This window comes from Erinaceus europaeus, chromosome 1, assembly GCF_950295315.1.
Source record: "Erinaceus europaeus chromosome 1, mEriEur2.1, whole genome shotgun sequence".
NCBI classification, from domain to species: Eukaryota; Metazoa; Chordata; class Mammalia; order Eulipotyphla; family Erinaceidae; genus Erinaceus; species Erinaceus europaeus.
Window position 1 is genome coordinate 168,468,892 of NC_080162.1, and position 26,978 is coordinate 168,495,869.

The 26,978-nt window shown below is 35.0% G+C and overlaps 1 protein-coding gene across 2 annotated transcripts in view; it reads right to left on the reverse strand.

Annotated features, from left to right (window-relative positions):
- The window catches only part of CNBD1 (cyclic nucleotide binding domain containing 1), a 258,856-nt gene extending 232,965 nt beyond the window's left edge, over window positions 1-25,891 (reverse strand). For both annotated transcript variants that reach the window (XM_060199270.1, XM_060199274.1), the window contains exons 1-3: window positions 25,795-25,891; window positions 9,784-9,856; window positions 8,343-8,453 (exon numbers count right to left, since the gene is read on the reverse strand). In XM_060199270.1, the coding sequence (XP_060055253.1) occupies window positions 8,343-8,453; window positions 9,784-9,856; window positions 25,795-25,882 (272 nt within the window). In that variant the 5' untranslated portion in view covers window positions 25,883-25,891. The remainder of the gene's footprint in view (window positions 1-8,342; window positions 8,454-9,783; window positions 9,857-25,794) is intronic.
- Window positions 25,892-26,978: the final 1,087 nt, after the last annotated feature.

Consider the following 26,978-nt stretch of genomic DNA (forward strand, 5'->3'; position numbering starts at 1 on the left):
ACAAAAAAAAAAAAAAAAGAAAGATAGAAAGAAAGGAAAAATACTATGTAAAATTATTCGCACTTAACCAAGAATCAAAAGTCTGGAGCAGCCTCTTTCCTGTCTCCTCTTCTTGCTACACTTGTGCTGGTTTCACTCCCCAGCATGCGTGCTTTCACAGAGAGACTGAACAAGTGAAGCTGAATTTTTGGTAACTAACTTATAGATACATGGGCCTGGTCTAGTCTTACCTCTGCCGATAATTGCCTATCTTGTTGTACTTAATATACCGTTCTGTACTGCTATACCTCCATATAATAAAGCTTTGTTTTAAACCAACAAAAATTAAAAAAAAGTGTGGAACAATGGAACCAAATTATTCTAGTAGTTAATGAATGCAATCTAAACAGCAAGAAAATACTCATATTATTAAGTCTGAATGATTTAGTTTTTGAGTATACTTCTTTATGATAATCTGTGTGACAACATGAAAGTTTAGGTGAAGCATTTGCAGCATTCCAGATTTTTTTTAATCAAATAAAAGTTTTCCTACTATTATCTGAAATGCAAGCAGAACTAGCTTTTGATTGTACCCCATCAGACTTGAAAGAACAGTCAAAAAGCAAACTAATAATTTACCTGAATGTTTAGAATATAGTTTCTCCAAAAATGAGTGAAATGATATTACCACTACAAATAAGATATAGCCTCTGTTGTCAAAAACAAATTTCAAATTTTAAAGTGAAAATTGCAATTTTTTGAAAACTTGTATCATCCTTGTTGTGCCTGACAGCTTTCCAATATTTGACAGCTTTTCTGATGAGATCACAGATTTTTTTTTTTAATTGCACAAAAAAGGTCAACATTGCAAGGTCTGAGGTTAATACTATTGTTTTCCAAATGGTCAGTAATTACAAAGTTCTGGGACATTAAAAGTCACTTATATTAAAAAATAAAGTTTTATAGGTAACAGTTTTTTATATTTGTAATATTCTAGATAGAAAATTAAATGCTTCAATAAATTCAAGTGAGAAGAATTAGTACCACACATAGAAAAATAAAACAAATTTTAGGATGCTATTCATTCCTACAATACACTATACACTTCATTGTTCACATTTACAAACTTTTTCCTTTATCACTCCCCAAAATCTTTCTTGAATTCCCTCTTCCACATTTTTGTAATTCCATTTAAACATGACTATGTAAAAGAGCCAAAGTATAGACACCTTCTTAGTATTTTTTTTATCATTAGTTTAGAAACTGAAGTTAGCTTAATTAATAAATACACAAACTAAATTCTGTAACTTTAATTGAACTCTTTGGTGAGCTTAAAAAATAAAGTTAAACATGAACAGTTGGACTTAACATATATTCTATTTATTATTTTGATGTGCTTTTTAATATTTTTATTTATATTATTAGATAGAGACAAGGAGAAATTGAAAGGGGAGTAGAAGATACAGAGAAGGAAAGTGACAGAGAGAGAACCTCAGCCCTGCTTCATCACTCAAGAAGCTTTCTCCCTGCAGGTGAAGACCAGGGGCTTGAACTCATGTCCTTGCTCACTGTGATGTGAGTGCTTAACCAGGTGTGTCAACACCTAGTCCCCTTTACATATATTCTATATAGTAAAACAGTAATACTTTTCCCTAAACATATGATAAGCTATACAAATATGCATGAAAATAAAATTTGTGAAGTCTTTAAGAAGCTTTACTTCCTAAGACTAATTAAAATTAAAGAAGGTCAAGAAAAAGTTGGGATATATAAAAACCAACATTCACTCTAGTAACATTAACATATTTATTGTCAAATATAAAAAAATCGCATAATCAACAAAATGTCCTGCCTTCATTTATAAATTAAATGTCCTCCATTGACATTTAATTCAATATTTATTGATCTCCTAACCCAAACAAAGAAGCATTCATTGTATTCATTAGCTCAGCTCTTGAGTATGAATCATTTCCATTTTATTTACGTTATTTGCCATGGTTTGTCCATCCACAGAATATTGCTAAATTGGCAAACACCTATATAACTACAAATGTATTATCTAATTTTAACTGATTCTGAGTTTGTTCAGCATTATGCTAATGAATTTACTAAAGAAATGTTTATTTACAGAACTGTTATTGTCACATATGTTACAGTTCCACATCTCCCCAAGATAGATGTCAGCATACTCCACCCTCCACCAAAACATCCTCCTCGTCCTTCACCATATGGTTTGGGGTCATAAAACACCCCATATCCCTACAATCTGCCTCACCCCAGTGATTCCCCATATCTGCTGTGATAAATGTTAAATGTCACTAAAGTTTCATAAAATGGATTTTCTTTTACTTCTTCAAGCCAGTTTTTACTTGTGATTAAAAATAGTTTATAAAATAGAGAGATTATATGGTATACTTCTACATCACAGCCACTTCTAAAGTTCTGTGCCCCTATCCTCCCAAAGATAACCATCATAGTTCTCACAAAGTCTCAGACATTTGTTTACTTCTGGGTGGTTTTTTGTTTTGTTCGTATATGCATATGTATATGTATATATAATCTTTATTTATTGGATAGAGACAGTCAGAAATCAGGAGGGAAGAAAGAGATAGGGAAGGAGAGAGACAGAAAGACACCTGCAGCCCTGTTTTACCACTTGTGAAACATTCCCCCTGCAAGTGGAGAGATGGGGGCTCAAACCCAGGTTGTAAAGTGTACTCAAACAGGTGTGCCACTACCCAGTCTCCATTTTGTTTTTCAAGTTTATTTGTAACAGGTCTCTAGATTCCATATATTAACTGAAACCAGCAGCTAGATGTCTTTCATTTCTGTCCTTATTTTGCTAAGCATAATCACCTCTCCAGTTCCATCCATTTTGTCCAGAAGGACAGATCATCTTTTTTTGATTGCCAAGTAGCATACCATGAAATGTATATCCCATAACTTCTTTGTCCAATCATCTGTATATGGGCATTTAAGCTTTTCCATTTTTGGCTACTGTGAATAGTGCAGCTATTAACATAGGGGAGCATATGTCTCTTAAGCTAAGCATATACTTATCCTTTGGATAAATGCCCATTTCCTGTTTTGTTTATGTAGGCCATCCTCACAGGTATGAGGTAGAATTTCAGTGTAGTTTTAATTTGCATCTAATGATATGTGAAGGAATGTTCATATTGAATTTCTACCTGCTTTGTTTCTTAGCCTCTCTCACTCTCTCTGTCTCTCCCTATTTCAATCAGAAAAAGAAATAAAATGGAATTTTTTAAAAAAATGTTGTCAAGAGAAGTGGAGTCATCATGTAGGTACCACCAATAACCCTACTGAAAAAAACAAATGAATGTAGCATATGATCTGACAATTTTTTAGGCATCTATCCAAAGAACATAAAAACATTTACACAAAGAGATGTATACATGCCTATGTTCATAACAAAGCTATTTGTGATAGCCAGTATTTGGAAACATTCCAAGTGTTCAACAGCAAATAAGTAGTTGAGAAAGTACTGTATATCCAAATACCACTCAGATGAAATCTCTTTGTTTAGCATTCTTTTGTTGTTGTTCAGCATTTTTAAGCTATTTGTCGAATCTTTGCACACCTTGATGTCTTCCATCTGCCTTCTTTTCCATCCTTATTATGACATTTTGTAAATAATTTTGCCTTAGTACTGATGCCCTCTATCTGATTAATAAATTTTCAGAATTTCTATTCTTGATTTTATGGTAATCTTAAGTAGTTTTGATCCTTAGGGTTAATTAATGGGATAGCTGATTTTTGAAAATAGGATCACAGAGAGGCAAATTTCCAAATATCAAGAGTGCACTATCTGGAAGAAACTCCAAATTTGCAAATAAATATTTTTTAAACTATTGGACCAATCCCTTTGAATAAAAGTTGGCTTCCCAAAGGAAAAAAAAAAAAGTTGTCTTCCCTCCTTAGTTTCCTATGATCTTTTAAATATCAGCACTGTAGTGAGGGTATGTTGACTTATAAGACCATTGCCACAGAGATATATTTGCACATCTCTTCAATATATGATTTTTGATAAATGGTACATGTAAGTAAGATATTAGTATTTAGGTTAGTTCTCAGCAGATCTCATAATATAGCCAGTTCTAGGGCCTATTTCCAATACTTTGCCTATTTCCAGTATTTAAGTATTGGTCAGAAATTCTATGCAACAAAAGTAGTGCTAGATGAGATTTGTAAGTCCCTTCAGATATACATAAGGTTCCATTAAAATTACAAAACTTTCCATAAGATTACATCTACTTTTCCAAGACTTATACTCTTGAGTTCCTTTACTCATTTTTTATTCTATGTCCTGTTTATTCAAAAGTAAAGCTGACTTTTCCAGTATTTATTTTTTTATAAAACAATGTAAATTCAAAGTCCAAGAACATTTATAAGCATGGCATAGTTTGAAATAACCTACCCCTGCTGCCCCTTAAGAGGACTGAGCTTGGACTGTTTGGCATAAGCTTCTAGGAACTGAGGAAGGGGAATTGAGAATTTCGGTGAAACTTGACCCCCAGGAATGGTATGTGAGTTTGGGAAGAAAGGGGACAGCTTAGAGAATTTAGATCTTCAACCCCTTTCTGGTGAGCATCTTAGGAAGAGGTTACTTTTCTGTAATGGTAAAAGGAAGGCAAAGAAATACTGTGCTGAATAACTCCCAGTAGCTACCTCCTGCCCTCCTCTGACAGAAAAAATAGTATAACTCCATAAATGTAAAGATAGCTATGACTGAAAGTGTGCAGATTGATCTTAGTAAATATTCCAACTTCACATAGTATAATATAGCAAAATTACACATTTTTTCCTTCACAAAGGGCTGGTGGGCAGAGTTTTGGTTCTTCTGTAACACCTCACAGAAGTGAACCTACCCAAATTCCTCAAGTCCATCAAATGCTGGGGATATCATAAAGAAATAGTATATCAGGGGAGTGGATGGGATACGTACAGAGAGCTGGTGGTGGGAATTGTGTGGAGTTGTACCCCTCTTATCCTATGGTTTTGTTAATGTCTCCTTTTTATAAATAAATAAACAAACAATACTGTATCACATATGATACAGTGTACTTAAAAGCCATCAGTGAAATTTTCTTTTCTTAAATGTCCTAACCCTCATGCTTAGGACTGGACAAGTATTTCCCCTCACTCCGTATATGCTTGATTTCTTCAAGTTTCATTCAAGATGAGAAAAATGAGAAACTTTCTTTTTGACATATCAATGGAAAAGAGAGAGAGAGAGAGAGAAGCTCTGGCTTATAGTGGTGCTGGGGATTGAAACTGGCATTTAGGAGCCTAAGTTCAGAAAAGTCTTTTTGTATATTGTCTCCCCAATGCCTACTATTTTGTTTTATTTTATTTTATTTTATTTTATTTTATTTTATTTTATTTTTACAGCTAGGTAGTATATTGTGTACCTATACCACAACTTACTTAAAACCACATGGGACATTTTGTTTAGGCAAGTTTGAATAATACCAAGGTACCCATAAAGAATGCTATTACTTATGCCAGAAATGCACCCAAGAAACAGCCAAGTCTTGTGATATTACAAGAAAAAAAAAAAAGGAATTACTTGATGTGTATGACCATATATAATTTTTATGTAGATAATAATAACAGGTGATTCGTCTTATAACCAGACATAATGAAAAATACAGAATTCTATAATTTTTTTTTTTTGCCTCCAAGGTCATCGCAGGGACTTGGTGCCTGCACTACAAATCCACTGCTCCTAGTGGTGGTCATTTTTTCCATTTTATTGGAAGTACAGAAGGAGAGAGAAAGACACCTGCAGACCTGTTTCCCTGCTTGTGAAGTGACCCCTCTGCAGGTGAGGAACAAGGGGTTCCAACCATGAACCTTGTACAGGTCCCTGCATGGGTCTTTGCAGTTTGTACTATTTGTACTTAACATGGTCTTTGTGGTTTGAACTATTTGTACTTGCCACAGCCAGCCCAGTCCCCTAGAAGTGACCTCTCTCCCAGACCAAATATTTTTAGCCTCAGGCACAGAGTCTTTTTGCATAACCATTATGCTATCTACCCTCCCCCCACCACCACCAAGGTGATTTTACACCATTCAGAATTCCAATGTTAGTGCTGTCTTTGTAGCTTTCATGTGGTGTTAAAGAAACAACTCAGGGTATCAAAAACAATAGGGCATAGGGTGGGGTAAATAGCATAATGGTTATGCAAAGAGACTCTACATGCCTCAGGCTCCAAAACCCCAGCTACTGCAGTAAGCCAGAGATGAGCAGTGCTCTGGTAAAAAAAAAAAAAAGGGGGGGGGGCATGTCCTCTATCCACTGCATTATCTCCTAGGTTCTCTTACAATTTTCTTAGTATCATTACTCTAGTTTATTTTAAAGTTACAATTTATAAAATGTATGATATACAACTATGTGTTGATTAGCTATTAGTAGTTAAGTCTATTTGGATTCTTCACCTCTGGGAAGTGAGCAGCCCTAACTTTTGTTCAAGGGTCAACTGTACCTTTAAAAATAAGCCCACCTATGGGAGTCGGGCTGTAGCACAGTGGGGTTAAGCGCAGGTGGAGCTAAGCTCAAGGACTGGCATAAGGATCCCGGTTCTAGCCCCCGGCTCCCCACCTGCAGGCAGGTCCCTTCACAGGTGGTGAAGCAGGTCTGCAGGTGTCTGTCTTTCTCTCCCTCTCTGTCTTCCCCTCCTCTCTCCATTTCTCTCTGTCCTATCCAACAACAACGACATCAATAATAACTACAACAATAAAACAACAAGGGCAACAAAAGGGAATAAATAAATAAAATTAAATTTAAAAAATAAAAAAATAAGCCACCTAGAAGTCAGAGATCAATGAAATGAATTTTTCAAACACTTTTCAAACAATTTTCAATTGCCCTCTAATTGTACATTGAATTGTATTTATAGGTTATACTCCTCTAAATATCCTCCACTGAAGTGTTTATCATTTATAAAAGATATCATGATACCCTATACAGTACAACTCATTCAATAATCACAGTCATTCATCAATAAAAAAAATTTAAAAAAATAAACATTTAATATCCTTCTTAACAGATATCTTTCTTTTTCTTTTTTTTTTTTTACTTTATTTATGTATTGGATAGAGAAAGCCAGAAATCGGGGAGTCGGGCTGTAGCACAGCGGGTTAAGTGCAGGTGGCGCAAGCACGAGGACCAGCATAAGGATCCCGGTTCAAACCCCGGCTCCCCACCTGCAGGGGAGTCGCTTCACAGGCGGTGAAGCAGGTCTGCAGGCGTCTATCTTTCTCTCCTCCTCTCTGTCTTCCCTCCTCTCTCCATTTCTCTCTGTCCTATCCAACAACGACGACAACAACAATAATAACTACAACAATAAAACAAGGGCAACAAAAGGGAATAAATAAATAAAATAAAATATTAAAAAAATAATAAAATAATAAAAAAACAAAGAGAAAGCCAGAAATCATCTACAGCCATACCACCCTGAACAGGCCCGATCTCCTCTGAGACTGCCAAAAGTTGAAAAAGAAGTGCACTGTGATGGAGAGCAAGAGAGACAGAAGCACTGCTTCACCACTTGCAAAGCTTCTTCCCCGCAGGTGGGACTGGGGGCTCGAGCCAGTGTCCTTGCAAACTGTAACACGTGTGCTCAACCAGGTTAATTTAATATGCTTTTCAGCAGTGAACAAATATTTCTGTTCAATAAGAAAATAAATTTAGGGGCCAGTCCGTAGTGCATCTGGTTACATTGCAGGCATTATCATGCACAAGGATATGGGTTCAAGCTTCCACTTCCCACATGCAGGGGAGAAGCTTCACAAGAAGTGAAGCAATGTTGCAGGTGTCTCTCATTCTCTCTCCTACTCTATCACCCTCTCACCCCTCAATTTCTCTCTGACCTTTCACATAAAAACAAAGAAAAATAAATAAAATTCATTTTAAAAATGAAAGAAAATTAATTTACCCTTATTCACATTCTCATTTCTCTGTCTACTCCCCAGTGTGAAGTGCTGAGAAGTGATCAAATTTTTTTTCAGTATTTGAGTTCAACTTGTTCTTTCATGCACACACACACACCCCTACACACATCTCAACCATGCTTATAAAAGAAGACATCATGGGGGCCAGACAGTGGCACACTGGGTTAAACACACATAGGACCATGTGCAAGGACTCATGCAAGGACCTGGGTGCAAGCCTCTGCTCTACCTGGAGCAAGGACGCTTCCCTGGATAGTGAAGCAGATCTGCAGATGTCTGACTCTCTCCCTCTCTATCTGCCCCACCCCTCTCAATTTCTCTCTGTCTTATCTAACAAAATAGAAGGGGAGGGGAGAGGGAGAAAGTAGGGAGAGAGACATCGTTACCTTTCATCTTCTTCCTTAGAAAGTGATGGTAGTACCCGTTTCTTCTTCAGGAATACTTTAGGATATTGCTTCATAAAAGCATCATGAACTGATAGAACACTAGACTTACGACTTAGAAAGAGAAAAATAAGTGAAAATGCAAACATTATAAGGTCAATGGTTCCAAAGAAAAGACTTTTAGGTCTACAAAATGCCTTCATTCAATTCTATACTTTAAGTCTAAACAACATATGACAGATACTTGAAATATAATCATTTTGTGCTTAATATAACCACTATATAACATGTCTCTATCTTTCTCTTTCTATCTGAAAAAACTGAGTTGGAATAATGCAGTCTCAGCAATGGCAAAAAAAAAAAATTGCAGCTAGGTAAAATATGATATAAATTAAATTCATTTTATAAATTCTATGCTATTATATATCTTAGATAAGAAATTTATATACTTTTGCTTAATATAGAAAATAACATATACAATGGGTTTCATCTTTTTATTACAGCACTAAATTGAAATAAAAGTTCTCTAGAATTGCTAGTAAATTTAGCACATATGAGACCAAAAAGAAAAAAAATTAGTCATACCAGAAAATTTTTATCATAAAATATCACATTATCCAGCATCCTCTGTGTTTCTGAAATTTTGAAATTCTTCATTTCTAGTTATGAACTGATTTGTTCAATTCCACTGTCTGTGAATAATGCTGACTAGCTAATAATTTCATGACATGAAAAGTATAGCTTTAGAGGTTGGACAATGTCCCACCTATTATAGCTTACATGTTGCCAAGCATGAGGACCCAGGTACAACTCCTTGGTCCCCACAGGTAGCACAGTTTCTAATAGCCAAAATATGGAAGCAACCCAGATGCTAATGACTAAAAAAAAAAAAAAATGGTATATATACATAGTGGAATACTATTCAGCTGTAAAAAATGACACAGTGTGTGTGTTCTCCAAAATGCACTTTTCCCCTTAAAAATCAGTACGTGACACTATGTTCTAAATACCGCAAAGGATCCCAGCTAGACACATTAAGTCTGCTTAACACTAAGTTTTTTCATTAAAAAAAAAAATAATATATATATATATATATATATATATATATATATATTTACATCAGGCTCAACCTGACGCTATTGACTGGCTACGGAAGAAGGGCAAACGCTAGAAGAAGAAGAATCATAGTGGTCATATTCTCCAGAACATATATATATATATATATATATATATATATATATAAATAATATATATACAATATACAGGTATTATATATATTCTGCCCTTTCAATATGGAGAAATGACTTCTATGTTTTTTTATTTTTTTATCTGTGCAGTAAATCAGGCACCTATGAGGGTCAACAATCGTTTATACTATACATTACCCATGAAACATATTTACATTTATTTGAATAACAGAAAATGAATTGCATTAATAACTCACTAGTATTGTAGTCCTCTCATGTGGCATAATATATTCAACTGACCATAATCAATGGTCTTTGAAACTTTCAAACCTACCAAAAAATCAATTAGAAATATAAGTCTCTGTAATCATATTAGCCATGTTTACAGAGTTTATCTGCAAAAGTGTTCATCACAGTAACATAATTAAGTAACTATGAAGTAAGTTATTAATAGTCTTTGTTTGGTACATAAGCAAATTTGAATAGAATGATTAAAATGAGGAAATAATTTAATAGATTTTTATGTCAAATCTATGGTTTTAATTAATTCCAGTAAATGGCTGTATTATTTATATCATGCAATGTCATTCTGAAAGTAAGCCTTTGAAAATCCCCAGTCCTTTACTATTGGCATTTAAGATACTTTCATAGCGCCAGATATGGCAATTCAAAAGAATTTTCTTGAGGTCTCTGGGCCTCTTAATTCCTCCCTCTATGGAATACCATTAATTCTGATGAAAACATATTAAAGTTTCCTATTTCTTTGACTAGTTTTTAGATCACCTTCCACTCACTGTCTAGATCAAGTTTGAAATTCCTTCTGAAGTTTGAATTTATCACATATCTGCTAAGAATAGAATGACAATAATCATAACCAAGAAGCAAACTAACAGAAATTCTTCTGTGCCAGAAAAAAAGTGACATCTTTCTAAATAAAGAAAGAGACAGAAAGATAGAAAACTGAGTACAGAAAGCATAATCACAGTGGCAGTCATTCTTATTCCAGTAAGAATGCTAATACAAATGTGAATCAGAAAGAAGGAATAAGCACTAGCACTCACATCATTCCTTCCTTTAATGAATAAATGTAGAGAAAATAGGAAGCTGCATTTCTAAAATTTTTACTAGTGACCCCCATCCCAATAGCAAAGAGCTGAAATTTGACATGCCGAAAATGATTCATATTAATTTCAAATTGCTAAATTATAAAATATGACTTTAAAGTTTCTGTGATCTAAAAAAACGTTATGTAGTGGGGAAGTGACTCAACATGTAAAACATCAAACTTCCATGTTTGAGATTATATACTATATATATCAGAGAAGTGTGCTGAATTATGACTCCCTTATTTTCTCATTTATTGGAAGGTTGATGGGTTACATTACAGTTGACACATGGGTACAATTCTTTTACACATGCATGTAAAAGTCTCTCACTCTAGATGGAGATACAGATAAAAATATCTAATCAATTTAAAAGCAAATCTTAAAAATTTAATGGTCACATCCCATAAAGATTTTTGGTTCCTACTGTCAGAGGGATAAAGAATAGGCAACTTCTCAATGGAAGGGATGGGATAAGGAACTCTGGTGGTGGGAATTGGAGTTCACTTACCCTACAGTCTTGTCAATCATTATTAAATGACTAACAATTTTTTTAAAATAAGAGTCAATAGCAGATAAAACATTTTATTTTATTTTATTTTATTTTATTTTATTTTATTTTATTTTACCAACAGAACTATCTACCAAGGAGCACAGTGCCTGCATAACTTCACCATTTCCAGTGGCCATACTTTCCTTTTATTATTTTTTTCTTTTTGTTTTAATAGAGTTGAGCAGAGGGAGATCAAGAGGAAGAGAGAAACAGAAAGAGATGCGTCTGCAGCACTGCTACACCACTTGTAAAGCTTCAATCCTGCACGTGAATGCCGAGGATTAGAGACCAGGTCCTTGGACTTGGTACTGCATCAGCTCGGTCAAGTGAGCCACTACCCAGCCATGAGACCACTTTCTTAGTATTGAGTTGAAATAAAGGAAATGTAAACTGGGATTCAGTTGCTACCCCATAAAGTTCACCACATAAATTTGAAAATACAGAGATTATGTTATTTATTTATTTAGGCCATCAGTTATCACTGAGGCATAGCACCTACACAATGGTTCCAGTGCTCCCAGCAGCATATTTTCTTAGTATTTTTTTTTTTTGGTTGAGATAAAGAGAAATAAAGAGGAAAATAGAGGAAGAGTGACGAGTGACGAAAAGAAAGAGAGGAAGCAAGAAGCTTCCACCTTATAGGTGGAGGCTAGTGCCTTAAAACTGGGCCCTCGGGTACTAGGCAATGTGAACAGCGGACCAGGTGCACCATCAGCTGACCCCAATTATACTATTTAATCATTTTCTTGCCTATATTACTCAATTCATAAACCTTAAGAAACAAAATGTTAACTAGTTGTAGTTTAGCACCAGATGAAATAACAAGTGAGCCAACTATAGACATAGGTGCACAAGATGTTAATATTTCTGATACAGATGATATTTAAAATCTTATAGTACTTTTAGAAACATTAATAAGAAAGAACTTTTAATAAATGTATTTTTCTTGTCTGTTGGGCTATCAAAGTTTAAGAAAGGATCAGAAATAATAGTAAGACTAATATTAATATTAAAGTAGGATGATACTATAAAGATCTGTAAAAAGTATTGGACAGTTGTATATGGGGTTAAGCACTCAGGTGGAAGGACATGGGTTCGAGCCCCCTGTCCCCATCTGCAGGGTAGAAGCTTCAAGAGGAGTGAAACAGTGCTGCAAGTGTTTCTCTGACTCTCTTCCCCTCTATTCCCTTTTGATTTTTCTGTCATTATCCAATTAATTAATTAACCCCTAAAAATGTGTAAAAAGATCAGTGTTTGAAAAGCCTTTATTACAAAATATTTCATCTTTTCATTAAAACAACTTATAAGAATAATAATGAGAGGATAAAAACTATGGAACTGAAAATGAAAAAAAATACTATGGAACTGAAAATGCTGGAAAATAACAGAAACTGAAATATTATTTTACTTTTAATCTATTTTTTTTTTTTTGCTAGCAAACAGCTACTACACTTGAGGGTAATAGAACATATAGGAAGTAAATAGAACAGTACTGATCAGAAACAGATCAAAGTATTAACTGTAGTGGTAGATTAAAAAAGTAACTGTTTAATAGTTTTCCCTTTCTCTGAACAAGTGAGTGTTAAATCTATTAGGTAGTAGAAGAAAATAAACATCAGTGCCAGCTGTGTGTGTTACAGAGCGGTAAATAAGGATGCCACGAGGTCAAGACCAATTTTGGAGGGCAGAGTAAATCTATAGAGTATTAGAAGCTAAGAGCAGTGAGGAGAGCAATCTCTGAGTTGCATGTGGGGAGAGAATGCACTATTATTGAGTATTGGATCCTTAGTGGAGATTAGAGTTGCACTAAATACAAAAAAAAAAAGGCTACATAGAGAGAAACTAATCAAAGATATTACAGAAAAAAAATAAACAGAATAAAAATTTTCACTTCAAAAAAGGAAGTTATAAACAGAAAGAAAAATTTAAAAAAAAAACAGAATGAATCCTGTAGTTTTGCAATGAAATTAGAAAAACTAGTATGTAAGTGAAAGAAAACTAGTATAAATTTTTGGTTTTCAACATGTACAAACTAATATAAAAATAAACATAAATGAAATTATATTCCTTAGACTTGTCATTAGGAGGACCGGGGAGCAATGACACTATATCATCAATGAATGTCTATGACTCCAGATCCTTGTCTCTATATATAACTCTTTATTAAATAATGAGCTGGGAAATTCATGGGGAAATAGCTTAGACAAGGGAAGTACAAAATGAGCCTGAAAATACTATTTCAGAGTAAGAAAATGCCTAAATCAACTTCAAGATGTTTCCAGTGATCAGTTTTGACAATATATATATATATATATATATATATATATATATATAATGATACAACACATTAAATGGTTTGAATGCATTAGAACATTTTCACACTATATATTTTTATTAAATAAGTGATGAAAAGTAAGTTATCTATACACTACCAAACTTCTTCATAAAACACAAAAGGGAAGAGTACATTTATTTTGCTGATTTTTAATTAAAGTACCATTATATTACTCCATTGTATAGATTTTAGGTGTGCATCACTGAAAATCAGCATTTAGCAGGGAGGGATTTGGTGGGAGCTGGGTTTGGGGGGTTTTGGTCCATCATGGTGAAGGGGGATGAGAATGTTCTACAGATACCTATCACAAGGAGATGAGGAATTGTACCCATGTGTCAATTGTAATTTAATCCATCAACCTTCCAATAAAATCATAAAAAAAGAAAAGAAAAAGAAAATCAACATGAACGTCACCTTTGTCCTGACTAACTGTTCCCTTAGTATTTTGACCTTCCTTTTAGGTAATCACTAATAGATCTTACTCATTGAAAATTATTGCTTTATTTTTTCCCACCTATTTGTTTTCTCTATACACTATGTAGAGTGAAATAACATTGTGATTGTCAGGAAATGGAGTTAGTTTACAGCAGAGTAGTTCTCCAATATCACCTTCATCCACATATTAAAGTGAATATCATCAGTTCTGGGTCAAATTGAAATCATATGCCATCTGACAAGAAGGAAGGAGAACACAAAATCACTTCTGTGACATTTCTGTCAAAGTCGTCTATCTTGAATCTAATCATGAGGAAACATCAGACAAACCAAGTTGAAGGATATTCTACAAAATAACTGATTTGTAATCTGCCAGCATCAAAGTCATGTAAAGCAAGAAAAACTGAGAAACTGTTCCCAACTGAAGAACAGATGAGACAAGGCCAAAGGAGATTTTGATTGAATTCTGTAAAGAACTGTAAGGAATATTATTTAAAAAAAAACAAAAAACTCGTTAAATCCATTTTGGGTCTAAAAGTTAGATCACATTAATTTATGTCATGTTTTGTTCTTATTTTGATGCATATATTGTGATAATATATGAGGACAACTTTGTTTTTGTTTTGGTACATACCATAATTTCTTTAAGAGGGCTGGGGTGTCAAATAGTTCTAAAATACTTCCCTATCGTGAACTTTTAAGATTATTGTAAGAATATGTACTACGTAGTAGTCTCCCATTTTTTCATTTTATAAAAAAAAAAAATCAGTAGCTTTCTCATAGGATGATTTTTGCATATAGACAACAGTATGTGGGAAAGTATTATTCATAGTAGAAAGAAGAAAGCTAAAATGCCCAGGAGTAAATTTTATTGGTTAGCATAAAATGATGTTTGCATAAATTAAGAGATCAAATATTGTAAAAAAAAAAAAGTCACTTCTTGAATAGAGAAATTCAATATCATATTCTTTGTAAATAAGCTTTTTTTTTTACCACCAGGATAGTCATTAGGGTCCAGTGCCTACATGGCTCCACCACTGTTTTCCGCTGCCCACTTTTTCAACAGAGGAGAAAAGAGAGATGGAGAGAGAGGTACATAGAGACAGAAAGGAGAGACACCTGCAGCACTCCTCTTCTGCTCATGAAGTTTTGTCCCTGCAGGTGGAGACTGGTAGCTTGAACCCAACCCAGCAAGATAACATCTGTGCTCTATTGGGTGTACCATCCGCAGTACCCACAAATTAACCTTCAAATTTTAATGTATTCTCAATAAAAATCTCATGAAATTTTGTTTGTTATAAAAACAGAAATTATTCCTAAAGTTGGCACAGAAAAATTAAACATGGGAGAATAGCCCCAAAAAAAACCTTTTTAAAAGTATTAATTTATTATTTAAATTGCATTAGAAAGAAAACAAACTCCAAAAACCACTATGACACATTCAGCACCAAGGAGAGAAACAGGAGCCTTAAGCATGCAAATACCATGCTCTATTAGCTGAATCATTTACCCTGGTCACCAAATCTGTTTAAGCTTGTCATTTGCAACATGGATGAAAGTTTAAGGAATTAAGGAGTCGGGCTGTAGTGCAGTAGGTTAAGCGCACGTGGTGCAAAGCTCAAGAACCTGAGTAAGTACCACGGTTCGAGCCCCTGGCTCTCCACCTGCAGGGGAGTCGCTTCATAAGCAGTGAAGCAGGTCTGCAGGTGTCTCTCTTTCTCTCCCTCTCTCTGTCTTCCTCTCCTCTCTCCATTTCTCTCTGTCCTATCCAACAACAACAACATCAATAACAACAATAAAAAATAACTACAACAATAAAAAACAAAAAGGGCAAAAAAGGGAATAAATAAATATTTTTTTAAAAGTTTAAGGAATTATGCTATATTGAGTAAGTCAGATGAAGGAAGCAAAGTATCATATTTCCACTCATGTGAAAGATAAAGAAACAAAGCAAAAAATAAGAAAATTCATATTTCATATTATTCTGGAAACAGAATTGTGGCTACCAGAGGAGAAAGTGAAATGAGAGGTGAAGGACACGTGGGTGTCTATTGCTGGTAAAAAGAAACCAGATTTTTGGAGATAATCTTAGGAGAAGGGAAACATGGGATAAGGAACTTTGGTAAAGGGAATAGATTAGATAGTGATCGATGGAAACTTTTTTTGATGGTTGATAATAGTATAGCTTATACAGATATTGAATTACGATATTATATACCTATACATAGCTGTAACTGAAAATTAAGTCAACAAAAACATTTTTAATTGCTGTAGTTATTATTGTTGTCGTTGTTGTTGGATAGGACAGAGAGAAATGGAGAGAGGAGGGGAAGACAGAGAGAAGGAGAGAAAGATAGACACCTGCAGTCCTGCTTCACCACCTGTGAAGCGACTCCACTGCAAGTGGGGAGCAGTGGCCAACCGGGATTCTTATGTTAGTCCTTGCGCTTTGTGCCACATGCGCTTAACCCACTGCACTACCACCCTACTCCCAACAAAAACATTTTTTTAACCACTCATCTGGGTTGCTTCCAGGTTTGGGATATTACAAAGTGAGCTGCCATGAACATGGCTAATGAGTGGCTAAAACAAGTGTGCTTTATATACATAATGAATATTACTCATTTTTAACAATGATAAATTTGTCTCCTTTGCATTATCATGAATGGAATTTGAAGACATCATGGTAAATGAAGTAAGCCAAAAAGAGAAAGATAGCTACCAAATGATCTCACCTGTGAGTGGAACTTAACAGATATGGACAGGGTAGGATAGCACAGAGTAGCACACAGACTAAGAATAGTGTACTACGTCAGAGCAAAGCACTCTGGGGAAGGGAGGGGAGAGAGAAGTGGAAGACAACTTTCACTTGATGTGTAATAAAATCGTACCTGTATGTCAATGATTGCACAATAAACCATTACCTCCCCCCCCAATAAGAATTAAAAAATAATGTTTTAAAAAGGGTAATCTTTTAAAGTTAACCTTACCAGATACTGACATAGATTACTATACTTGAAAATAGTAGGCACCACATAAAATTTCAGGAGATAAATGAAAAATGTCAGTAGTTCTAGAAATAGACCCAGAATGAGCAAAATAATCTGGCATATAATAAACACTGGAATTTTAAATTAACTTGAATAAAAGGTAAATTAGTCCACAAATGGCATTAGGAGAGTCATCTGGAAAAATCAGAAAGTCCTTTGAAAAATATTATGTGCTAGCCCAATATCTCCCTATTCTAAACCCTACAAAAATGATAAGATTCATTAAAAATTAATAAGTATAGGGGTGGGAATAGATAGCATTATGGTTATGCAAACAGACTTTCATGCCTGTGGCTCTAAAGTCCCAGGTTCAATCCCCCCATACCACCATAAGCCAGAGCTAAAAGTGCTCTGGGAAAAATAATTAAATAAAATTAATTGATTAATTAATTAATTAATAAGTTTAATTTTTTTAAGCAACGAAGTACTAAAAGGGCCCACGGGAGAGTTATTTTTAAAATTTACCATAGAAAATCACTTTCTAAGCAAGAATCAAAAACAAAGGACATAAAAATTACACAAGTATTTTAAAGCTCTTTTATGACACAAAAAGCATAAAAACAAAAGAACACAAACTGAAAAAATATTTATAAAGAGCAGACTAAAAGGCTCATTTCTTTTATACGTAAAAACTTCTTCAAATAGAGGGAAAACTGAATTCCAATGAAGAAATACAGAGTGCAGATGCAAATGACCACAACTATATGAAAAGTGTCTAAATCTTACTCTCAAAGAAATGCAGTCAATAACAAGAAACACTATACCAACTAATTTATAGTAAAAAATTTTCAAGATGTATATGTTGACAGTGGGATTGAAAATTAATACCATGACACTTTGTTGAAAGAGAATTTGTAAGTGATTATAAAATTTAAAGCACATCATCTTTGGCTTTAGATTCATAAGGAAATATTTGCTTACAAACTCAAAAAGAAGTATAGACAAGGGCCAGTGAAATAGGTCACTTGGATAGTATGCTGCTTTGCCATGTATGCAACATAGGATCAAGCCTGACCCACAAACACACTGAAAGAAGTTTCAATGTTGTGGTCTCTTTCACTCTCTTTGCATGGCTACCTCTACCCTGGAAACAAAAAAGGATGGACAGAATATTTATTTAAATTTAAAAGTGAAACTGACTAGAAATAAATTTCCACTGTATTAAGAAAAGTCTAGTAGTCAGATTATAGAAACCACGCCAGAATATTTTAATGCACTGTTATTTTCATTCTTGAAATGAAGAGATTGTAATACCAAAACTGAAAAACTTAAGTATCTTGCAAAACCGAGTCTCAGACCTTAGGTTATCATCAGCTGACTCTGGGTTTCTGGTGGAGTGTGATGAAGACAGTTTTGGGAAAACTGCAATAGAGTTTATTGTTTCTGTGAGAATAATCAGTTACAACTTTGATGAAAAGGACCTACTTCTCAACAGATACTCACAAGAAACAAAATGAAACCAGAAATAGTAAACACAAAAATAAACTTTCCTCCCTCTCACCTATCTTCCTCTAGTATACACTATAGACAAATCCTAAATAGGAATCCAACTGACTTCATAGAAAAAAAAAAAAAAACTGGTTTGCAGAGTTTCAATCCTAGCACTCTAAGTCAGAATGTAGAAAGATGGATATGGAAATTAAATACAGTAGCTTAACAGCTGGCATATCCTTTAGTAAGATTTTGGTGTTCTCAAGCCATGAAATATAATATTGTTACTAAAGTAAATATGACAGATAAGTATGTGATAACATGAAAAGGCCTTCACTATATTAATTTTTAAGCAAAAAACAAAGGTACTAAATAGACCCTATGGTGAGTATCAAAAATAAGTTTATATACATGTATTTTCTTACACTTATAATGGAATTCAAAATTTCAAGAAAAATAATCTTTTCATGATGGTTACCTCTGAAGGTAACGAGTATGGATTAGGAAAAAGACATACCTAACTTTTTTTTATTCTCATCTGATGCACTATGTAATTCACATAATAATTTTAAGCAAGCTACATGCTTAAAAGAGGAGGACAAGTCTTCTTTTTCTTACTTGTCATTCTTGATTTTGAACACGTTTTAAAATGAAAAAAAAACCCAGATATATATATATGTATACTGACACTCCTTTATCTCTAGTTTATAACACACTAAAAATAAACTCTCAAATTATAAGAAATGGCCTTGAGATGTAGAGAAATGGTAACACAAAAACTCAAAGTTTTCTGTAAATACACAGCATAATAAATAAATAAGCAGAGAAAAATAATTCATTTTTGTGTATTGTCTTGTTTCTAAATGTCTTGACATGTCTCTGGTCTTCTCTTGAATAACACTCTTTTGCCAGCACATCTTCAAGTAAAATGAATCTTCAGAGATCTTGTGAACCTGAATCCTTTTTCGTTACTTGAACAAAATCTTTTCAAGCATAGTTTTTTTTTCTCTCAGATAAATCAGTAGTCAAAAGGTAATATATATATATATATATATATATATATATTTAAACTAGTCCCACCTCAGAGTAAGTATGAAAAAGATAGATACATAGAATACTAAACTCAAATTTTAGCGCATTAGGTCATATTCCTACTCTAAAGTGTCAAAGGAGTTCCCTTTGACTAAATGGTAAAGTAAAACTTTCTTCTATTAAAAGATGTTGACATTTTCCTTTCATTTGTCTTTTCAGGAAATCAATTTCTAATTACTGTGGGTCATATGTGTATCTAGGCCAAATGCTATTTCACCTAGATGAGAAAAAAACAAAAACATATGTCTTTAAAACAATTCACATCCAGAGTAAAAATGGTATGATTTTTTTTTCTTTTGAAAACACTCAACTATTCTCTAGGGTTAGCAAGCTGTGAAGAATCCTGAGATACAAGCCAAAGAAAATTTAGAAAATTTAAATTTCAACCAAGCACTATATAAGTGACTCAAGTAATTTAACTATTCAGAGAATCTATATGTATGAATTTTATTGTTAATGAGACAGTACTGAGGGATTGTTTAAAGACGTCTGGTGTGTTCCTACCCTTAAATCAAAAGTGTAGCTAAAAGACAAAAATTGCATAAACACATATGCATCACATATCTGGAAAAATGTTCAGGGGGTTTTAGGATAGTGGGTAGAGAGGAAGTTAGAATGCTGGCTGAATCAGGATGCCGGCCAGGCTTCCCTGGACTGAAGACCCCACCAATGTGTCCTGGAGCTCTGCTTCCCCAAAGACTCACCCTACTAGGGAAAGAGAGAGGCAGACTGGGAGTATGGACCCACCAGTCAACATCCATGTTGAGCGGGGAAGCAATTACAGAAGCCAGACCTTCCGCCTTCTGCAACCCACAAAGATCCTGGGTCCATGCTCCCAGAGGGATAGAGAATGGGAAAGCTATCAGGGGAGGTGATGGGATATGGAGATTGGGTTGTGGGAATTGTGTGGAGTTGTACCCCTCCTACCCTATGGTTTTGTTAATTTATCCTTTCTTAAGTAAAAAATAAATTTTAAAAAAAAGAATGCTGGCTGAATGTCTTCATGAGTAGAGTTCATTGTGTGCATGATGCCATCAAGTCTCTATCACTAGACGCCTTGTGAACTTAAGTGTGAAACCTAAGCTTTATTATACTGGACAGCAAAATGGATCACGGATTAGTTTCCTACCAAGTATAATCAGCATTCATATTCCTATAAATTACCACAAGCTCCATGACTTAAAATGCCACAAAACTATCATTTCGACAAGTCACACATTTCTACAAGTCAGACATTTAAGTTCTCACTGATGTCAGCTGGCTTGCATTCCTCCTGGAGACATTTGTGGGTGGGGAGTGGGGGAAATCCCACTTCTTTGCTGTACTCAGAATCTTGGAATATGTGAATTCTCTAGCTAATGTCACTCTCACATCAAAGTCGACAATGATTAGCAGAGTTTTGCTTGCCCTGTATCAATCATCTATCTCTTTCTTATTCTCTCCCCTCTGGACATCCTCTGAATAACAGCCTTAATTCCATCTGCAACATTAATTCTCCATGATATGTACACAACATGGCATATTTATAGATTCATGAGATTAGGACGTGTATGTCTTTATCAGAACACTATTCTGCCTACTACAGACTTCATAAGCTTCTTGGGAGAAATAAGTGAAAAAACAATATGTCACCAGAGAAGTGCCTTAGCAGTACAGCAAAGATTCATACAGATGAGACCCCAGCCCGATCCCAGCCCTCAATAAGTATTATTCACATATGAAATACACATAAAAGAGTGTCTGATTGTGACACAATTGATTGAGCGTACATGTTACAATGCACAAGGATCTGGGTTAAAGGCCCCAGCCCTGACTTGCAGATGGAAGCTTCATGAGCAGTGAAGCAGGGCTATAGGTCTCTTTCTCCCTCTGTATATCCCCCATCCCACCTTAATTTCTCCATCTTTCTCAAATAAATAAATTAAAAATTGCACGGAATTGTTACATATGGCCAGCAAAATATCCCACTTAAATAGTGTGCTGTTCTGCCAAATGTTTGAGCCAAGTTTAAGCATGGCACCCACCTTATAGAAAGAAGCACTGGTGTTATGATCACTTTCACACTCTCTTTGCCTTCATGCCTCTGTCTCTCTCAGAAAGAAATGGAAGGACAGAAGGAGGGAAGCTACATATGATTCAATAACCTAATTTCATCCATAATAAACACGTATTTTTATAATGACCAGATTTCTTTAAAATCCTTAACTGAACTTTTTTTATACATAGGACATTCTAATTATTCCCTTTTATATATTCTCTATAATTTAGGTATATTTAAATTACAGTTTAAAAAATCCTCATATATACTTTTATAAGATCATTATTTCAGCAGGGGTAAAATTTTAAGGGAAATTATCTACTTCTAGAGTCAGCACAAAGATAGTAAGCAAGGAGGACATATCTCCAAAGAGAATTACAGGAATAGCATGATCAGTGAACCACTAAAAGGAAAGCCAAGAGGGTTGGTGATTTCCATTAGGTTCAGTTCATATATGAAATTAAATTGCTGCTGATTTTTTAAAATCTTTCAGTTACTTAATACAAGGATCCTTGGGAGACACTTCAGAGACCAGCACATATTTTATCCCATTGATTCTAAATTAATTTGATCTTTTAACTCCAAACTATTAAGCTTCTTAGGTTGCTAAAAATAAGCTTTAGAGTGACATTTATTTTGTACAAATAAAATCCTGAACATTAGAAGTTATGAATTTTGACAAAATTACATGTAATATTTATAGAAGTACAAAAGAGGTTGACTAAATACAAGAAATTTCCCCAAGAACAATCAGAACACATGAAAGTAGCATGTGTAGAAAATAATTTGGTTTTGGATTATCAGGTGGTGGTACCTCACACATCACCATGCACAAGAACCTGCGTTTGAACCTCTGCTCCCCACCTGAGAAGGGGGGGCTGCTTTATGAGCAATGAGGCAGATCTGTAAGTGTCGATCTTTCCCTTTCTCTCTCACTTCCCTCTCAATTTCTCTCTATGCTATCAAATAAAATAGAAAAATAAAATAAAATAATTTATTTGAAAATAAGGACTTTAACATTATTCAAGCATAAGTATACCTTTCAAAAAGAAAAAGTGGAATTCTTTGACACCTTTATCCCTAGAGATTGCAATCATAAGTTAAAATGGGGACCGGGAGGTAATGCAGTGGTTTAAGCACACATAGTGCAAGGACCAGCATAGGGATCCCAGTTGCAGCCCTCGGCTCCCCACCTGCAGGAGGGGGGTCACTTCACAAGCAGTGAAGCAGGTCTCCAGTTGTCTGTCTTCCTTTCCTCTCTCGATTTCTCTCTGTCCTATACAAGAAGAACGATAAACAACAAAGGCAACAAAAAAGGGGAGGAAACGGCCTGCAGAAGCAGTGTATTCATAGTGCAGCCACCAAGCCCAGCAATAAAACTTGGGGGCAAATATGTATTATACTGTTATGAATGTATTTATAAAAGTCAACTCTCACAGAAAGATAAAATAATATATTATCTTCTACAAATCAATACTATAAACTTGTCCAACTAATATTGATATAGTAAATGTATTATTGAAGCTGAAAAGGACCATACTACTTTACTGTATGAAAGTTTTAGTTATGGGGCCAGGCGGTGGCGCACCTGGTTAAGTGCACACATTACAGTGTGCAAGGACCCAGATTCAAGCCCCTGGTCCCCACCTGCAGGGGAAAGCTTCACAAGTGGTGAAGCAGGGCTGCAGGTGTCTCTCTGTCTCTCTCTCTCACTATCTCCCCCCTCCTCTCTCAATTTCTCTCTGTCCCTATACAATAAATAAACAAATAAATAAAAAGGAAAAAATGTTTAAAAAAAAGTTTTAATTATATCTCAAAAATCACTATTAAATATTAACAATTTTATTACTAACCAAAAAAATCTATGAATTTGGTGGTTATGACAAGTTGTCTAAAAACTCTGCTAGGATTAGGCTAGATATATATAATAAAACTTCAGGATATTTACATCTTATTGTTCTTATAAAATAAAAACTACAAGTGAAAAATGAAATGGGTATAAATGAGTCATAATATAATGGTAATTATATTTATTTTTCACAAAAATTAGAAAACCTGCCGCCTCAAAAAGTAAAGGAAGAACCTAATACTTGGTGACTCATCTGACCTCTTTGAGACTGTCTTCTCCCTCCTTTAAAACTATTTCAGGGAGGTGGGGCTACAAAGCAGCAGCAGTTGTGTTTATCTCCTGTGCTCTTCCAGGTCAACCAGGAATACCAAAGGACACCACCTGGGACCACAACAAGACAGGACTAGACTTCAGGAACCCACCAAATCATCAGTGAGTGCAAACACATGTGGCTCGTGGACAGAGAGCAGCCTAGGGAGAGATTAAGGGGCTTTACCAGTTAAGACACCACATCCAGTCTGTTTCACCAACTAAAAGATGGCTGAAGGGAGGAGAGGACTCCCCTAAGACTCACCAAATGCAATTGTGAGTCTCCATTGCAACTGCCCTCAGAATCTGAAGCAGCAGGAGGGAGGCCCTGTGCTGACACCAGGGTACAGAGAACTAACCAAGAAACTCAGGAGAAGATCTATACCTTGGTGGCCTAGTGGTGGGGCTGTGAGAGTCTCTTTGCATAACCATTGGATTATCTCTGCCCCACCCTGCTTTATTTCTTGGTCATGAGTCAGTGATTAAGCTAAGAAGTCTACTTATAGTTTAAAAGTCTTCAGGTTCCCATAGCATACAGGGAAGAAAAAGAACAAAAGAGGCTTTTAAGATACTGAGCTCCAACTCAGGGATTAAAATAATATTGAAACAACTGTCAATTTCCACAACTATGGACTCTTTAATTACCTTACTTAGATACAAGTCAATCCAGGAAAGAGTGATCAGTAATTTGAAAAGTACTGAGAGAGGGGCCCCATAATATACTATATAAAATGGTTAGACCAACAAGAATATTGGAAGACTAACGCAAGTATAAACCTATGGGATTACATCAAATTAAAAAGCTTCTGCACAGCAAAAGAAGCCAATACCCAAACAAAAAGACCCCTGACAGAATAGGAGAAGATCTTTATATGCCATACATCATACAAGAGGCTAATAACCAAAATATATAAAGAGCTTGCCAAACTCAACAACAAGAAACAAATAACTCTATCTAAAAATGGAGAGAGGACATGGACAGAGTATTCACCACAGAAGAGATCCAAAAGGCTGAGAAACACATGAAAAAATGCTCCAAGTCTTTGATTGTCATAAAAATGCAAATCAAAACAACAATGAGATACCACTTCACTCCTGTGAGAATGTCATACATCAGAAAAGGTAACAGCAGCAAATGCTTCAAAGGTTGTGGGGTCAAAGGAACCCTCCTGCACTGCTGGTGGGAATGTTAATTGGTCCGACCTCTGTGGAGAACAGTCTGGAGAACTCTCAGAAGGCTAGAAATGGACCTACCCTATGATCCTGCGATTCCTCTCCTGGGGATATATACTACGGAACCCAACACACCCATCCAGAAAGATCTGTGTACACATAAGTTCTTAGCAGCACAATTTGTAATAGCCAAAACTTGGAAGCAACCCAGGTGCCCAACAACAGATGAGTGGCTGAGCAAGCTGTGATATATATTAGTCAGATATCAAAAATGGTGACTTCACCATTTTCAGCCGGTCTTGGATGGACCTTGAAAAATTCATGTTAGGTGAAATAAGTCAAAAACAGAAGGATGAATATGGAATGATCTCACTCTCAGGCAGAACTTGAAAAACAAGATTAGAAAATAAAACACAAGTAGAACCTGAACTGGAATTGGTATGTTGCACCAAAGTAAAAGACTCTGGAGTGGGTTTGTGTGTGTCGGGAGAATACAGGTCCAAAAAGGATGACAGAAGAGCTAGTGGGGGTTGTATTGCTATATGGAAAACTGGGAAATGTTATGCATATACAAACTATTGTATTTACTGTTGAATGTAAAACGTTAATTCCCCAGTAAAGAAATTTTTAAAAAACTAGTTCAGTTAGTTGAAGTCTTTAGAGATGATAAATATCCTAATTGTACTAATTATTCAGAATCTAGAGGAGTGAAATGATTTCAAGTGGACAGTAGATTTTGCAGATCTATGTCCTTTCTATTTACTACAATATCAACAAGATAGTAAGATATTCAGTGTTTCAGTTACCTGTCAAGTGTCCTTTTTTATTGTTAATCTAGTGAGAATGCCACTGAAAACCATGATAGACCCTCTATGCTTGTATATAACTAGACCAACTCACTTGGTATGCTGCGAAGTTGCGGATGAGGCACATTGCTTATACTTAACATATGAGACAAAATAGCTGATGAAAGAGAAGATAGAGGCATCTTGATGGCTCTAAGGCAGCTGGTCAGATACTCCTTGAGAGGCAAATGGGCCCTCTTTGTTTTTAAGTCATCACAAAGCAGAACCCTCAAGGTATTCTCTGATAGGTTGAGTGTATGGAATGTTCTTGTCACACTTCTTATATAATGTGTATATAGCATTATCAAGAATGAAATCTAGGCCAGGAAGAACAACATTCTAATCAAGAGCTATGAATTGCAGGAATGATGAAGGAAATTATAATACATGAGACAGATACAACAGAACCATCAGCAAACATGCACCGAGATTAGATAAAATAATTTATTTCAGTGGTATTCCATAGTATATAACCCTTGTTCTCAATATGAAATATTCAAACTGATCTCAAAGACCCATTTTGTAACAGCCACAATAGGATATTTGTACTGCCTTCTATGGCTACATAAAATATCCCTCATAACACATACTAATAAATTCAGCCATGCTTATGCCTGTCCATGTTTCTCTGCTATGTGGTACATACGTTTGCTTTCTACTGTCTGCTAATAATTAAAGCCAGATACAATGGCTAGAGTTTGGTGTACTGATAAATGCATCTTTTGATACTGTGTGTCATCTATGAATACCTTTGAAAATATTTTTCTGGTGTTCTAGCTGTAATGAATTATATTCAAAAGAACTGAGACAAACGATGGAGTCTTCTAGTAGTGTGACAAATATTTATCAAAAAACTTCATCCGTAAATCAGAACTCTTAAGATCTTTAAACTCTTAAAATTCTTAATTTTTTTCAAAAGTCTCGACAAGACTATTTACCTGGGAGGGTGCATGCTTTACCATGCATTTTGACCGAGGTTTAAGTTAGGAACACACCACACCAGGGTAAACTTGGTGCTGCGGTGTCTTTCTCTCTTTCTCTGTCTCTGTCTCTATTTCTATATGTAAAAAGTTTTTACTGAGTCCTGGAAACAACATAAAATAAAACAGCACAATAAAATACTTCACCATAACTTTAAAAAGTTATCTTTATTTATTTACTGGATAGAGAGAGCCAGAAATTGAGAGGGAAGGGGGAGATTGAAAGGGAGCAAGACAGAAGGACACTTGCATCCCTGCT